This window comes from Cucurbita maxima, unplaced genomic scaffold (genome assembly GCF_002738345.1).
Source record: "Cucurbita maxima cultivar Rimu unplaced genomic scaffold, Cmax_1.0 Cma_Scf00007, whole genome shotgun sequence".
NCBI classification, from domain to species: domain Eukaryota; kingdom Viridiplantae; phylum Streptophyta; class Magnoliopsida; order Cucurbitales; family Cucurbitaceae; genus Cucurbita; species Cucurbita maxima.
In genome coordinates, this window is record NW_019272023.1 from 5184887 (window position 1) to 5198989 (window position 14103).

At 34.3% G+C, this 14103-nt stretch overlaps 2 protein-coding genes across 3 annotated transcripts; both read right to left on the reverse strand.

Annotated features, from left to right (window-relative positions):
- Positions 1-230: 230 nt before the first annotated feature.
- On the reverse strand, positions 231-7234 carry LOC111482061 (notchless protein homolog). Its single transcript, XM_023127698.1, has 13 exons — positions 6926-7234; positions 6254-6335; positions 6035-6124; positions 5828-5953; positions 5285-5412; positions 3873-4072; positions 3310-3373; positions 2903-3013; positions 1861-1998; positions 1215-1357; positions 1092-1146; positions 791-847; positions 231-699 (listed from the first exon to the last, which is right to left on the reverse strand). The coding sequence occupies exons 1-13, from the start codon at positions 7082-7084 to the stop codon at positions 616-618; spliced, it is 1437 nt and encodes a 478-aa protein (XP_022983466.1). The 5' UTR covers positions 7085-7234; the 3' UTR covers positions 231-615.
- A 669-nt stretch (positions 7235-7903) lies between these two features.
- LOC111481504 (cycloartenol-C-24-methyltransferase-like) lies at positions 7904-12734 on the reverse strand. 2 transcript variants are annotated; one of them, XM_023126951.1, is made up of 14 exons: positions 12537-12734; positions 11457-11569; positions 11013-11079; positions 10835-10908; positions 10656-10740; positions 10520-10575; positions 10272-10326; positions 10087-10134; positions 9899-9982; positions 9657-9773; positions 9356-9439; positions 9120-9245; positions 8912-9009; positions 7904-8103 (listed from the first exon to the last, which is right to left on the reverse strand). In XM_023126951.1, exons 1-14 carry the CDS (start codon positions 12627-12629, stop codon positions 8037-8039), a joined length of 1167 nt encoding a protein of 388 aa, XP_022982719.1. In that variant the 5' UTR covers positions 12630-12734; the 3' UTR covers positions 7904-8036. The 2 variants fall into 2 exon arrangements, with proteins under 2 accessions (XP_022982719.1, XP_022982720.1); XM_023126952.1 differs by lacking the exon at positions 12537-12734 and adding an exon at positions 11672-11902.
- Between the last annotated feature and the right edge of the window lie 1369 nt (positions 12735-14103).

Below are 14103 nucleotides of genomic sequence, written 5' to 3' on the forward strand. Positions count from 1 at the left end.
ATCCCATATTTTTGAAACATTCTTTTAAAGCTCAATTATATTTTTAAAATAAATTATTATTAATAGTAAGAATGTTTGTGTTATTATTATTTTTAAAAGTTTTAAAGTATTATTGAGACATCTATTGAGATAAAATGCACCGTTAAGGAAATATTTTTATTAATTTAACCTTTAATTGGATCAAATAATTAAGTATGGAATTTAATCCATAAACACTTAACGTTCTAGAGTAGAGTCAAAAAGATATAATAAGCAATGAAAATACAAATACCGATGGATATGTTTACATAAACTTGGAAGTATATGACAAACCAGCCAACACAAAGATTAGGATATCATGTCATGCACTGCATGTCCTTCACACAGTATTCCCAGCAGTCGTCCCAAGAAGAGACTGAGCCAATGGTCGAGACCCAGCCCCAAATCCTCTGCTAAAAACACCAACCAGCAGCCATAGCAGAACCAAAATGTGTAGCGCAAAACCCAACCTGAATGCTGGTTCATCCCTCTTATATCATTCGACCCCTTTTTGTCAGTGCAACTGTGCCGCATGCATTAAATGACACGTTTTTAGACTTCCACAATTACAAATGAATTGACACCCTCAGTTAACTCCTAGCCCATCCATAGCTTTAATACTTTATCCTTGCCACCAGAAGCCACCTTCTCACCATCTGGACTCCAATCAACGGCAAAAACCTGCACAAAATGAAGAACAGGATTTAGAATGGTAATGAGAGAGATGCAATAAGGAACCCACGACGTGTCTTACAATAGGATGGAACCATACCTCATCTGCATGGCCTGGAAGGTCTTCTTTTAACTTGCGTGTTCTAATATCCCAAATCTAAACAAATAGAAATCAAAATTTAGCCAGAAGTAGTATGGAGAAAACTCCATGAAACACTGTAGAAAACAGTCTCCAACACCCTTGTAAAACCACTAGTGTGTAGAGGTACAACTTCAACCATTTGATTCATTTACATTTTGTAATTGCTCTAAACATAACATGCATCATGCAGCAACTCAACTCAAAGCATTCATTTCTAGGAAACACTAGAAGAATCAGGGAAAACAGTACACCGAAATACCTTCAGGGTGGAGTCTTTGCTGCCGCTCAAAAGAAGCCTACTATCAGCAGACCAACTGCAAGGAACAAAAAAAAATTAGTAAATGGAACGAATAATTCCGCACAGGAATTAAATGAATCAAACCTGATTTGATATACAGGCGCAACATGACCCCGAAAAGCAGCAACAAATTTTCCAGTAATGCCATTCCACAGTTTCACAGACTTGTCAAAGGATGCACTGGCCACCCATTGTCCGTCAGGTGAGAAATACACATGATTCACAAGCTGAAAGTAAGCAAGAAGTTTATACTTCACTTTTTAAGAACGAGGAAAACTCCTAAAAGGCTTAATACACAAGCTTCTTAAATGTCATACTCATATAAGCATACCATTTATCAAGATTGACGAACATGGATGAACATCTAATGGACACATTCAATAGAGTAAGCTCAGGATATTATTTGGATAGGAGAGTATGCTCACGATATGACTTAGTTCTTTTCCTTTATGAACTTCTCTCATAGCTTGTTTTTCCCTCAAATGTAGACCTTATAACTTTATACTATCAAATTTTTATGATGAGCTTAGCTGAGGATTCAAGCAAATGACCGTGTCCAGAGGATAGTGTTTCATGAAGAGTTCTCTAGTGACGTCCAGTTAACTAAAAAAATTGAGAATTATGGTCCACAAATGCGGTTGATAAGGAGCAGGATGTCAACGAGAATGCCACAATTACTGTATTAATACACACTATTCCAGGAAGAAAAGATAACCACAAAGAAATTTACCTGTTGATGGCCTGTCATGCGTGTCTTAGGGTGCTTGCTAACTGCAGGTTCCCATAGAAACATAGTAAAATCATCAGATCCTGAAACCAATCTTTCTGGAGCATTGCCTTTCATCTTATTATACCTTTCTAAAGCAACCTGCAAATCAGGAATAAGAAAGTACTTAGTGATACTTTAAAATCGTTTTCTTTCAGAAAAATCAGTGTATGTGTGTGTGTGTGTGTAAATACACTATGAATAACCGAACTTTAATTGAGAAAAAAGACAAATTGGGTAATTACAAACAAGTACAGCCACAAAAAAAAAGAAAAAAAAAAGAAAAAAAAAAGGAGAAAACCTACAAAAAAACGGCCTCCAATCCAACAAAAGCTTGATGAGTACTACAGAAAAAAGGCTTAGTCACGTATGCCTACAGGGACACCTCACACAGAAGTCTCTCAAAGGGCTTTGGGGAGAAAGAAACACGTATGAAGAACTATTTTTCTGTCACAAGCCATCCAACCATAGATTTAACAAATGGTTGTGAAAGCAAAAATTTTCTAGGAACAGTTTCCCAAAATATTTACTGTTTCCGGTGTTAAAATAGCATGAGTTTTAGAAACAGAAAACAAAAAGAAATTGTGAACCAGTCATATATATACAAACATGATAGAAGGAGCCAACTTGCTGCTGGCACACGAGCAAAATATTTACTGATCTTCTACTCTTGTTTTCCATATGGACATAAAGATTGCAGTTAATTGATCTTCTACTCTTGTTTCTCTAATGTCCTTGAAAATAAAATTGATCAGAAATTCTTTTCCAAAAATCTGTCGACGAAGCCACCTCCTATTACATCATTTTTTATAGGAACCACCTCCTATGTATCATATATATTACCCCATAAAAGAGTTGTGCAAATGACTCCAGAATTTCTTGGATTTCCATGTAAGAGAAACCATCAGCGTGTGCACAAAAAATAATTGTGTTTAAAAAAATCATTTCCATAGGAGTATGAGTAAAGGATATTAAAATAAGAATCAGAGCTCTCCAAATATGTTACCTTCTTCATTTCCTCTGGAGAAGAGAACTGTTTCCCTGTATGATCAAAAGCACCTGTCCGGAGAACATATTCGGTGCTTAGTGCAAGAGAGTTAACCCAATGACCGTGTCCCTGGCACAATACCGGATAGAAACATAAGATGACACTATGAGCAACAACTGAACTAGGTCTAACAAAATAGGACCAAACCAAAATGTCAATCAGGTTTAGGAGAATGTTAAAATTGAGATGGCTTATGACTAATTGAATATAACAGTTACAAGTTCTTTTAAATTTCTTTTTTCTAAAAGAAGATTAAATTTCTATTGTAACTGATAGATATTTCGACTCATAAAGCAACAAAATAACCCTCGAGTGAACTCTCAAAGTCAAATGATCCCAATAGGAATGAATAGCTTATAATGTACCTTCAATTCACGTATTAGTTTTCCTTGCTTAGTTTCCCAAACCTTTATAGTACAATCCTGAGAACTGGGGCATTTGAAAGAAAACATGTCAATTTCAGAATACAGAAAAATTGGAAGTATCAATCAGTCTCCAGAAAGTTTAAATATAGCTTAATGCCAAAATCAGATCATTATCAATCATTGACTGCATAGGCATTGAATGCTACTAAGAGTTAGCTTTTCAATAGACTGAAAGAAAACAGAACTTTTGGCCTTTAGTAGCATAATTTTACCCCATGGTACCAACTGAATCTAAACATGCAGAGGTATGAAGAGATTTCGTTTATTATTAGATGTAAGACAGTAGAAAACGCACAAGTACACTGTACACAGATGTTCAAACTCAACAGCATCAAGAATGCTAGAATGCTTCTGTAGTGGCTCCTCTATCTCACTTTTTTGTTTCATTTTTCTTTTTTTCTTTTTTTCTTTTTTTTTCTTTTTTTTTTTTTTTTTTTTTTTTTTTTTTTTTTTTTTTTTTTTGTTTTCAAATTCAAGGAGAAAAAAAAGGAAAATAAGCATACCCCGTATATATAACTCCATCTCCACCCCATTTGACACAAGTTATTGCAAGAGTATGACCACTGAGGCATATAACACATTTTTTCAATGAAACATCCCATATGCGTGCATCACCATCCTTGCTAGAACTCACAAAGCGACGGCATGGTGCACTTAGATGCAAAGGTTCCCACGAAACACCAGTAATCCATTTTTTGTGGCCCTAGAACATGAATTTCAAACATTATTAATGATTTCACATCGGTAAGCCTATAAATATATATAATCATTGTTTAGGCATTGAAAAGTAATGACAAATGCCATAAAGATGGTAGATTTTGTCCTTATCAACAAGTAAATATAACCAGTATTTTCTACTTTTAGGAAAAGAAACAGAATGGTGGCTTATCAACCACAATGAATAGGACAATCTAAAAGCCCCGAGTAGAGAAAACCCTGCCCACAGAGCTACAAAAAAATGGCTTTCCAATCACAAATAATCATTAATCAAGAGAAGGTTGTAGCTACAAAAGAATTTATTGTGGTTTAAGCATTTTAACGTTTACATTGTATACCATTGCAAGTATAATCAGTCTTCTAAGTACTGTTCACCACAGAGAATATGAAAACTGTTTTGCTGACTAAAAACCAAAAACATCTTTTTAAACATGAATAGAACAAGCTATGCAACAAGCTACAATAAGTCGAAAATTTGATACTTAATGTGTCAAACATTTTTTATGTCTATAAGTGCCTAATCTAGCTCATCCACACCTTGGCTAATTTCATGAGACAACACAAGACTTTACAATATTGGTTGTCAAGAAAAATATGTAGGATTTTAAATTATAGATAGGTGGCCACCATGGTTTGAACCTAGCCCATGGCATCAATCAACTTACAGAGCATTTAAAGCATATGGACAAATGAATAAGATTCAATATCCACACAATAATAAAATCATGCAGTTCAAAACTATCACTCCTACAATATAGCATACCCACATACTCTCATTTTATATTGCTTCAAGAAAAAGATATTCCAATTTGACATAATTTTTTAACTTAAGATGTAAAATTTGAAAGTAAAAGAGTACCTAGGGTTGCACAAACAAGCCTTCTCAAAGAGAAAAAAAAAAAGGAGGATAAATTGACTTAAAACTTGAAAAGGAAGGCATCAATCTATAATGGTTAAGATAAGGCAATTCAATTTGTTCCTCTAAATTCTACTTTAAAACTTGAAAAAACCACCGGTGAAATAAAGAAAAATATCAAACTTTAGAGCAATATTACTCAGAAAAAAATAGCACACCATACAATTTTAAAACTTAGAAATCGGATTTTTGTTCAGCTGGTTTGACTCTTGGCAGGGCGAATAGTCAACAAACTAAACAAACATTTCAAAAGTACAGTCACATAGGGGGGGAAATCTTTACAGTGAGTGGATTGCCCAATGGCTTCCCTGTCTGTGGATCCCAGCAAAATAGTTCACCAGCTTTACTCCCACTTACAAGATGCTTCCCATCCGGTGACCAGGCAATAGAAAGAACCCAATTTTTATGCCCTGGGAATTGAGAGGAATATTTTCTGATTTTAGCTTGATACAGACACTATAGATATTAAAAGACGACAAAGCATCTTCAGTTGCTCCCTAGTTAAAGAAAACACACACAACAAAAAAGAACAAAAACAAAAGCACAGCATTTTTCAGACCTCCAGCAGTGCCATACTAAACACACAAACCTAAAACACTATGAAACACGGGAAACAGACATCTTTAATCCTCTAGGGATGACAAAATATATCCATATCAGATAACTTGGAAGTAAAATTTTAATTTTTAAGAAAGAAAAAAGTTGAAGTTAAATTGATTTGATTTTCCTTTCATGCTCCTATAAAAAAAATTTAATTTTGGATCTAGCATATTAAACAGCTTCAATGTTAGGCTAAAAATTTAGCTGCAGCATTGTGTTTCTAACCTGTACAGGTGAACAATGGAGTTTGTGTATTAAGGTCCCATAGCCGAACTGTAGTGTCGCCAGAACCACTTGCCAACTGTCGCCCATCAGGGCTAAAGGAAACAGAAAGAACAGCTTCAGCATGACCTGCAACGAAAGTACAATGGAGTGATTAAACCTTCCAAGGATAACGCATGTAACTAAAAAAAGAAGGAAACCAAAATGTACCAGAAATTGTTGCTGAACATCGGCTAACAGGACGTATGCGGAATACTGCTTGTGGCTGATAGACTACAGTAAGCACTTTCTCAACAGAAACTGCAAAGATGTTCAAGAGAAAAAAAAACTAAGCCCCTGTGAACCATAAAAGTGAGTTTCACCAACACATGAATGTAACCAATGGATAAGTCGTCAGATTTTTCAGGCACTATTTGAGGAATCAATAACCTTTGTTTTTCTCTAAGTAGGCACCAAGAGAAACTAGAAGCTCCTGGTCAGATATGTAAAAAGCATACGGTAGCTTCTCCTCCTGAACAATTCCAGAACAATTTATTATTTCGGTATCATGCAACTACCATGTAAAACAACAATTTTCATGACTGAATCAATTGATTATAAAACTGAAGAATTTCGGAGGCTGAAATTTTAATGGAGAAGAAAAAATCATTAAACGATGCTATGATAGATTTCACCATTGAAATAAGAAATTGGCATGACATACACATGGTATTCGCTCATTCAAGATTACAAGAAGCTGAATTATCAAGCTAAAATTCATCTTGGAATAAGATTTTTCTCTACTAATTAGCAACCTTCGTATTACATCATTTCAGAGAAATTATAAATTACCAAACCATTGTTTTGACCCTGAGTACTTATTAATTCATTATTTTCACATTCCTTCGACCCGGAAACAGGAAACTCTTAAAACCAATTCAAAACAATCCAGCTTACCAAATATCGCTTGATAATCAAAATTCACATAAATTCACTACTTCCAATTCAATTTAGCACTTCCTATCAACGATCAAATAATTAAAAAATTTAATTTCCCCGAAACTCAATTGTTAACAACTTAATAGGAAGAGAAAAGAAAACATTTCTTTTGCCGAAGCTTACATTGCTGAGAAGCTTATTGACCATCTGCTGAAGCTGCTGAGGCCCTGCATTTTGGGGAAGGTACATGGGAGCTCCCAAAGGCGTGCCTTCAGGGTCCGTCAAGAGAATCATGACATTGTTGATTGTTTCCCTTTGCTCTACATCCATCTCCGTAGCCATGCGTGCCTTACTTTCAAGCAACAGCGAAATTCAGGAACGGAAGAAGGGAAATTCGAGTATGATGTCTCCCTGCAAAATTGAAGCAGGCGTTTATGAGGGTTTTGGGTTTTAGGGTTTCTGGGTCGTCTTTTTCTTGTACTTTTTAAAGGGTTTTTTCCCTTCTTTTCCAAATATTCTTTTTTGTTTTAACAAAGAGAATATATATATTATATTTATATATTTATATATTTGTGGAAGTTTATTTCAACTAAATTTGTATTAACGATAAAATAATAAAGATATACAAATTTGAAAATGGTAATATTTATATTATTTATATTACCATATTATCGATATAAAAATCATAAAAAAAAAAATGGTAATAGTTTTGTAAGAAAAAAATAATATTTAGATAACTTACAAAAATAATTCTTTATATTAAAAAAATATTTACGTAATATCTATATAAAATTCTAACGAATTTCTACTACACAGGGGCACAGCGTGTGCCCCGAAGTACAGTCTAATTTATTTCTTTATTTAATCTTCTGAAGTATATTTTAGTTAATATTTCATTTGATCTATGAGTTTCAAGATCTTATCCATTTGTCTCTCGGTTTTATGTCAATGCTCACCATTGTTTATACCGAACAAACATTTTTAGAAAATTACTAAAATTCATGCCTAAGCCTCGCTATAATTTCAAATGTGGTATCCATTAAATCGTCAGCATGTCCAGTGGCTATTCAAAATCTCAATATTAGAGCAACTATCTATCAATAATTCAAAGGATTTCATACTGTTCTTGATCGAACTCTGTTCATCACGGTGCTAATAACGTGTTAAAAAGAAACTCATTTATTGGATTAAAAGAACAAACAAGAAATTAAGCCAAAAAGAAGTAAAAGAAGCTCTAGAATGGTTAAATTAAGCAAAAACTCTCCACAACTGAGTAGTAGCAGCAGCAAATAAGTTACTTCTCACTGGCTGAAAGTGGCTTCCGGGCCAAGAAGAAATACATTGGTGTGAATATCTCTTTCCTGAGTATTAAGAGAAGCATCGTATGAGCGGCGTAGACGAGTTAAACGAACGAACGTCATGGATAAAGTATAGAGGCATACGACATGCTTTCAATTGTACTTAGGACCTTAAAGACACTATGCACAAGAAAGAGTTCCACATTCAATCAAATTCTCTCTTAATCTACTGCATGGTACTCTCGCTTACCCCCCGGAGGTTCTCTTCTTCAAGCAGTTCAAATCTAGATTTCTGGGTTGGGGAGACAAGCGAAGTACTTTATAATGGTGTAGAAACCTCTCCCTGGCAAGATGCGTTTTAAAAATCTCGAAAGAAAGCCCGAAAGGGAAAACCCAAAAGGACAATATTTGCTAGCAGTCGGCTTGGATTGTTTCAAATGGTATCAGAGCCAAACATCGAATGATGTGCCAGTGAGGAGACTGAGCCCCAAAGGGGACAAGGACGCTAGACCCCGAAGGGGATGGATTGGGGAGTCCTACATCGATTGGAGAAGGGAATGAGTGCCAGCGAGGATGCTGGGCAACGAAGGGAAGTGGATTGTGAGATCCCACATCGATTAGGGAGGAGAATGAAACATTCGTTATAATGGTGTGGAAAGCTCTCTCTAATAGACGCATTTTAAAAATCTTAAGGGGAAGCCCGAAAAAAATAGCCTAAAGAGAACTATATCTACTAGCAATGGGTTTGGGCCTGGGCCGTTTCAGTTTCTTTTACTAACCAAAGAACTTATATCCCACAGAATCATGGACATTTTCAACTTTTGAGGTAAAAAAAAGACAGAATTTCAAGAGCATTGTAAAGTATACTCACTTTCCACCCTCAACTAGCCCTTCAGCAGCTTTCTCTAGAAAATCTTGAACTCTTTGGCTACCCTTGGGGGCAAGTCGAACGAACTCCAGTACTTTGACCTACAAAACGAACCGACTCAGTACTTGTTAACTTCATCCCGAATCTCCCCGAATAATAAGGTTCTCCTTGGCGTTACATATTCGTCGAGGTCACATTTGATAAAACGTACCATATTTTTAGTAATGAAACGACCAATGGCTGTCAGACGGAAGCTACTCAGTGAGAAATGGCTTTTGTCTAAAGGCAAGTACCACGGAAGAGGCGAATTTACAGCAAGATCTCTCTCCCAAACGACCTGATGTCACGTGCCCATGATTACGAGATCATTGCTTTATAGTTATAACGACGTCTCTCATTCATTCATGGCAATATAAACTAATAGTATGAAGTCATTTTCCAACTAACCTCAAAACCTGCTTGTTTTAAAGCTCCGAGGCATTGTCCTGTCAACCTGATATCTGGAAGACCATCGCCAATCTCAATTTCCGCCTGCACGATTGGAACTTGGGTCAATGTAGTTCATATAGATCAATCAGTGTGGTGCAATAACCACATCGGTCGGGGAGTAGAATGAAGCATTCTTTATAAGGGTGAGACGCATTTTAAAAACCTTGAGAGAAAGTCCAAAGAGAGCAATATCTGTTAGCGGTGGGTTTGGGCTGTTACAAAACGAATCTTACAAATAGAAACGACGAAGCCAAAGTACCTTTATCTTTTGATGTTCTTGATTATTTGAATCAAAAGCATCAGTCATGCACCATTCATAGGCAGCAAAATGCTGGCCAGGCTTTAGCACTCTATATATCTCCTTATAGCATCCATACTACCAGACAAAAAAAAAAAAGAAAGTCAAATCAAGATGGCTCGGACACGTACATCTCACCAAACGATACTCGAGCTAGTTCAACAGCAAACTGAAAGTCACTTGAGGATGTATTTAAGACTCACTGCGTCGGGTGCATGACAAGTAGCTTCGATTGCATATACTGCATCAAATGAATTGTCAGGGAATGGCATCTTCATGAAGTCAGCCTGTAGCACGGCGAAAACGAATGAAGTATTAACCTTCGAAACATAACTCTTGTACGCTAAAAATACACGAGCAAATTAAAATTGTAATCTACTTAAAAACCAACCTTGACAAAGTCACAAGTCTTGTCCACTTTGGCAACACGATTCAGTTCCTGACAAAGTACAAATACCTTATTACAAGAGCTTGATCGGAACACAGACTAGTAATTACGATGAACGAGGCAATGAAAAAAAGTAAAAAACAATGTTCCTGACATCCTTAATCAAAGGATTAGCTGAAAGAAACTACCTTCCCTCGTGAAATCTGGTACTCGTTGTTGTTCAATCCAGTAACGGAAGTATAACTGCAACCGAGCGTCGTAGAATGATAGAATATGAGATACTAACCATACGCACAATGTAAAACAAAAGGTACAGGACTATATATACTCGATCCACTATCAAAGTGTTCGATCGAGACCGTTAACAACGCAGTTGTTTTAGCATTAATCGTCAATCAAAAGCAAAAAGAACTCGAAGTCAGCTAATGCATCACACCTAAATCTCGCAATTTCTCTAAGTGGTCCACCAATTCCACATCCAACATCCAACACCTAGAATATAAACAAGTTATTCCCCGTAATTTGAAACGAACGGAGAAAAAACCTCCACCTTCGTATAAAAAAACACGAACCTTATGTCCAGGTTTCAAATCCAATTGCAAAGCAAGGAAGTGCTCATGCCTCTTAATGCTCTCCCGCAGAGATTCACCCTTCCATCTAGAGAGGAAAATATGCAAGTTCATATTCAAGACTGCAAAAACAGAGACACATTCGGATCTGTTGAATCGAGGAGAGCGATAGTACGTCATACCGAGGTGCGAAATGGAAAGACTCGCCCCAACCGAACTCGTAAAAACTCGTAACGAGATCATAGTACTTATTAACCTGTAGTAATTCATATTACACAGCCTTATAAACGATAAGGAGGGCGGTCCAACTACATGGAACTATCAAAAAGAAAGATCATGAGAATAGCAATCTACTCTAACCATGTCAGTGTAGTTAGCTTTTCTTTCCTCCTCTTCACCTCCATAACAAACATGATATTTCTCGTACCTGATCCAACAATGTAACACTTTAAGAACACAATTCAAAATCAACAAATCAGGCTAAATCCTCATCCAACATTGTACATAATCATAGAATCCTCTGTTTTCATTCAAAGCATCCACATCTAAAGCTAACAAAAACAGATCAAGGGGCCATAACCCAATTTCACCAAGAAAAAGATAAGTACAGAACATGCAGAAGCTTAGACGTAGAATTCAAACTAGATATCACAAAAACAGAATGAGCTAGCTCGTTTAGTTCGTCTGAGTAGCCCAAAACACAATCAGATACATGATTTGATTTCGAAGTTGGGAAGTGTATTAACCAAACGAAAATCTATCTGGGGAGAAATTTTGGGGGTAAAAAGAGAGGGAATGTGTTACTTTTCAACGGCGGAAAGGACCTCGTTCTTGTCCAACTTGCCGCCAAGGCCCGACGCAAGATCCAACGTTCCAGCTTTCGACATGGGTATGATCAAAAGCGGTGTATGGAAGATCTAGAACAACAATTGAAGCAAAAGAAGAATGAGAATGAAATCGAATGAAGTGTTAGAGCATTTTAGTTTGAAAACGTGGGTGTGATTCGTGTTGAGCATTACGTCGAAGGCCGAAGAAGATCCAAACCCAGAAGGACAATTTGATGAAAATTGGATGAGGAATCTTTAAAAGAGCAATCAAAATGGTGAAGCCGGACGAACAAACAAACAACAAGCAACAAACAAATGAAAAAAAATACAGAGAAATGATGACACGCAGAAGAAAAAAGCAAAAAAAAATAAAATAAAACTCTCTCTGGTGCTCGTGAAGGACAGCGCCCACTCCACGTTTGAGCTAAAATAAAAATTGTAATGGATAGAAAACAAAAACATTAAATTATTATTATTACTACATAAATTTTTTAATTTGCATAATATTTTATAAATATTATTTCTATTATCATCTAATTTATATTTTGATTATTAATTGATTTTGTAAATTTTTATTTATTTCTAAATAAAAATATTGAAAAAGTAGTAATTTTAAATAAAAACTTTTGAAAAGCTGTTTAAACAAAGTCAAAAGTTGTCATAGCCTCTGTAATGTGATTGGTGGATCTGTGTAATATTTTTTATATATATTCAAAAATAAATTAATATAAATATAAATATAAATTTTATGTTTAATTAATTTTAACAAATTTTTCATTAAAAACTAATTTCTTTCCCGAATGAGTTAAAATTATATGATGCGCACGCACTTTAGTGTAAGAAAATGTGTGGTCGGGTTTCATACTATTTTTTTTTTTTTTTTTTTCTGTGTAAGAGTATTTTAAGAATAATGTGGACTCCATAAAATAAAATAATTTAGCAACTGATCACGTGTCGAATAGTAATGGATAGAGTTGGAACTAAAAGAAGTATCATAAAAGTTTTACTGACATTCATTTTTTTAGTTCAACGATAAGAAAGGTAGAAGAATTTGAACCTCTATTCTTTTGGTTGAGGGCATATGCTTTAACGACGTTGACATCTTGTGGCACCTAAATAAAAGAAAGGTATGTGAATAAATCGAGATCATATCCGAATGAGAGGGATCCTGAGGATAGGTTTAAAAGAATTGAAAGTTATTACCTATACAAACAAGGTATACCTGCCTTTTAACGACTCAATCATAGAAAATGGTTAAGCGTGGTTTACTTGAAGCAATCCTATGTTAGGTGACCTCCTGAGAATTTTCGTGCGAGAATGACTCATATTGGTTGTAGGGATAAACTTCAACCAATAGCGGGGAAGTTGGTTGTAGGGATAAACTTCCGGTTCAGTAGTTCAGGGAATAGCGGGGAAGGAGCTTGACCTTGTGAGAAAGAACGAAAGAAGCCGAACCGAGTTTACTGGTCAATCAGGGAGAATTAGTACACTGAAAGAATAGGAAAAGAAGTTATGAATCTTGATCCAAATCCTGAATATAAATTAACAATCAACAATAAGTGGATATAAATTAGGTAATTCTCTCGCAAAAAAACATAAAATTGATTAAATCTTATTAGGTTTTACGTTTCTTATTTTTATGAATGTGACAAAAAAAAAATTACTTTTTTAGGACCATTCTCTCTCCTATAATATTATGGAACTAAAGTAGGGTGAGACATTTAATTCAAGTAGTCTTAGATAATAATTTTAAGGCGGGCCCTACATCGACTGTTGTTACTATTTCTATTAAAATGTGTCCTATTAGAAATATAATACATTAATAAATGTTACAACAAAATATTTCTATTTAAGTAATAACATATAATATAACAAATATATATGATTCCAGAATTTGTAGGCAAAAGTAGATAAAAATATAATAAAACTTAGACTAAATATATATTTTAGCATTTTTCCAATTTAATTATTGTTTAAAAATTTTAAATTTAATATTTCAGATTTTTATAATAAATTTAAGGAGAAAAAAATATTATCTAAAATAATGAAATTATAAATTCCTACCAAAGTTGATCAAGTTTTGGAGGAAATAAAAATTTCATTTTTTTTATCTAACAAAATTTAATATTAAAAAATATTCATCCCTAAAATTTTAAAACATATTCACACAATATTTTTCTGACATAAAATTATTATTATTATTTAACTAATTTCATTAAATTTAATTTCAACTAAGTATAAGTAGTAATCTTAAATATTTGAGAGCAATAACTGAAATATTTGGTTCAATATCATATTTTTTATAATTACAGAAAAATATAAAAGTAAAAATATAATCTAGTAATGGAACTCATAATATAAATATATATATATATATATATATGATAATTTTATTTCCAAATAAATTTATTTAAATCAAGAAAATCTTGAATGCTATGATAATTTTAAAGTAGAACTAAAATATTTGATCATAATTTCTAAAAGTTTATATTATTAAATTTATATATTATAAAATATAGTCTCAATTGTAACACATCTCCAACTCCATTTTAACTTAACAAAACCAAACCCTCTCATCTCCTTCACCATCGAGCCAAATTTTATATTATAGATAGATAAAATAA

Excerpts from the sequence above, each read along its gene's own strand:
- LOC111482061 (XM_023127698.1), bottom strand. The coding sequence starts at position 7,084 with ATGGCTACGGAGATGGATGTAGAGCAAAGGGAAACAATCAACAATGTC. Across the intron at positions 4,073-5,284 it reads CATTGGGCAATCCACTCACT|GGCCACAAAAAATGGATTAC; the intron begins GTAAAGATTTCC and ends TTCATGTTCTAG. Across the intron at positions 1,358-1,860 it reads GCATGACAGGCCATCAACAG|CTTGTGAATCATGTGTATTT; the intron begins GTAAATTTCTTT and ends GCTTACTTTCAG.
- LOC111481504 (XM_023126951.1), bottom strand. The coding sequence starts at position 12,629 with ATGATCTCGATTTATTCACATACCTTTCTTTTATTTAGGTGCCACAAG. Across the intron at positions 9,983-10,086 it reads AGACTTGTGACTTTGTCAAG|GCTGACTTCATGAAGATGCC; the intron begins GTTGGTTTTTAA and ends GCCGTGCTACAG. Across the intron at positions 9,774-9,898 it reads CTTGTCATGCACCCGACGCA|TATGGATGCTATAAGGAGAT; the intron begins GTGAGTCTTAAA and ends TTTGTCTGGTAG.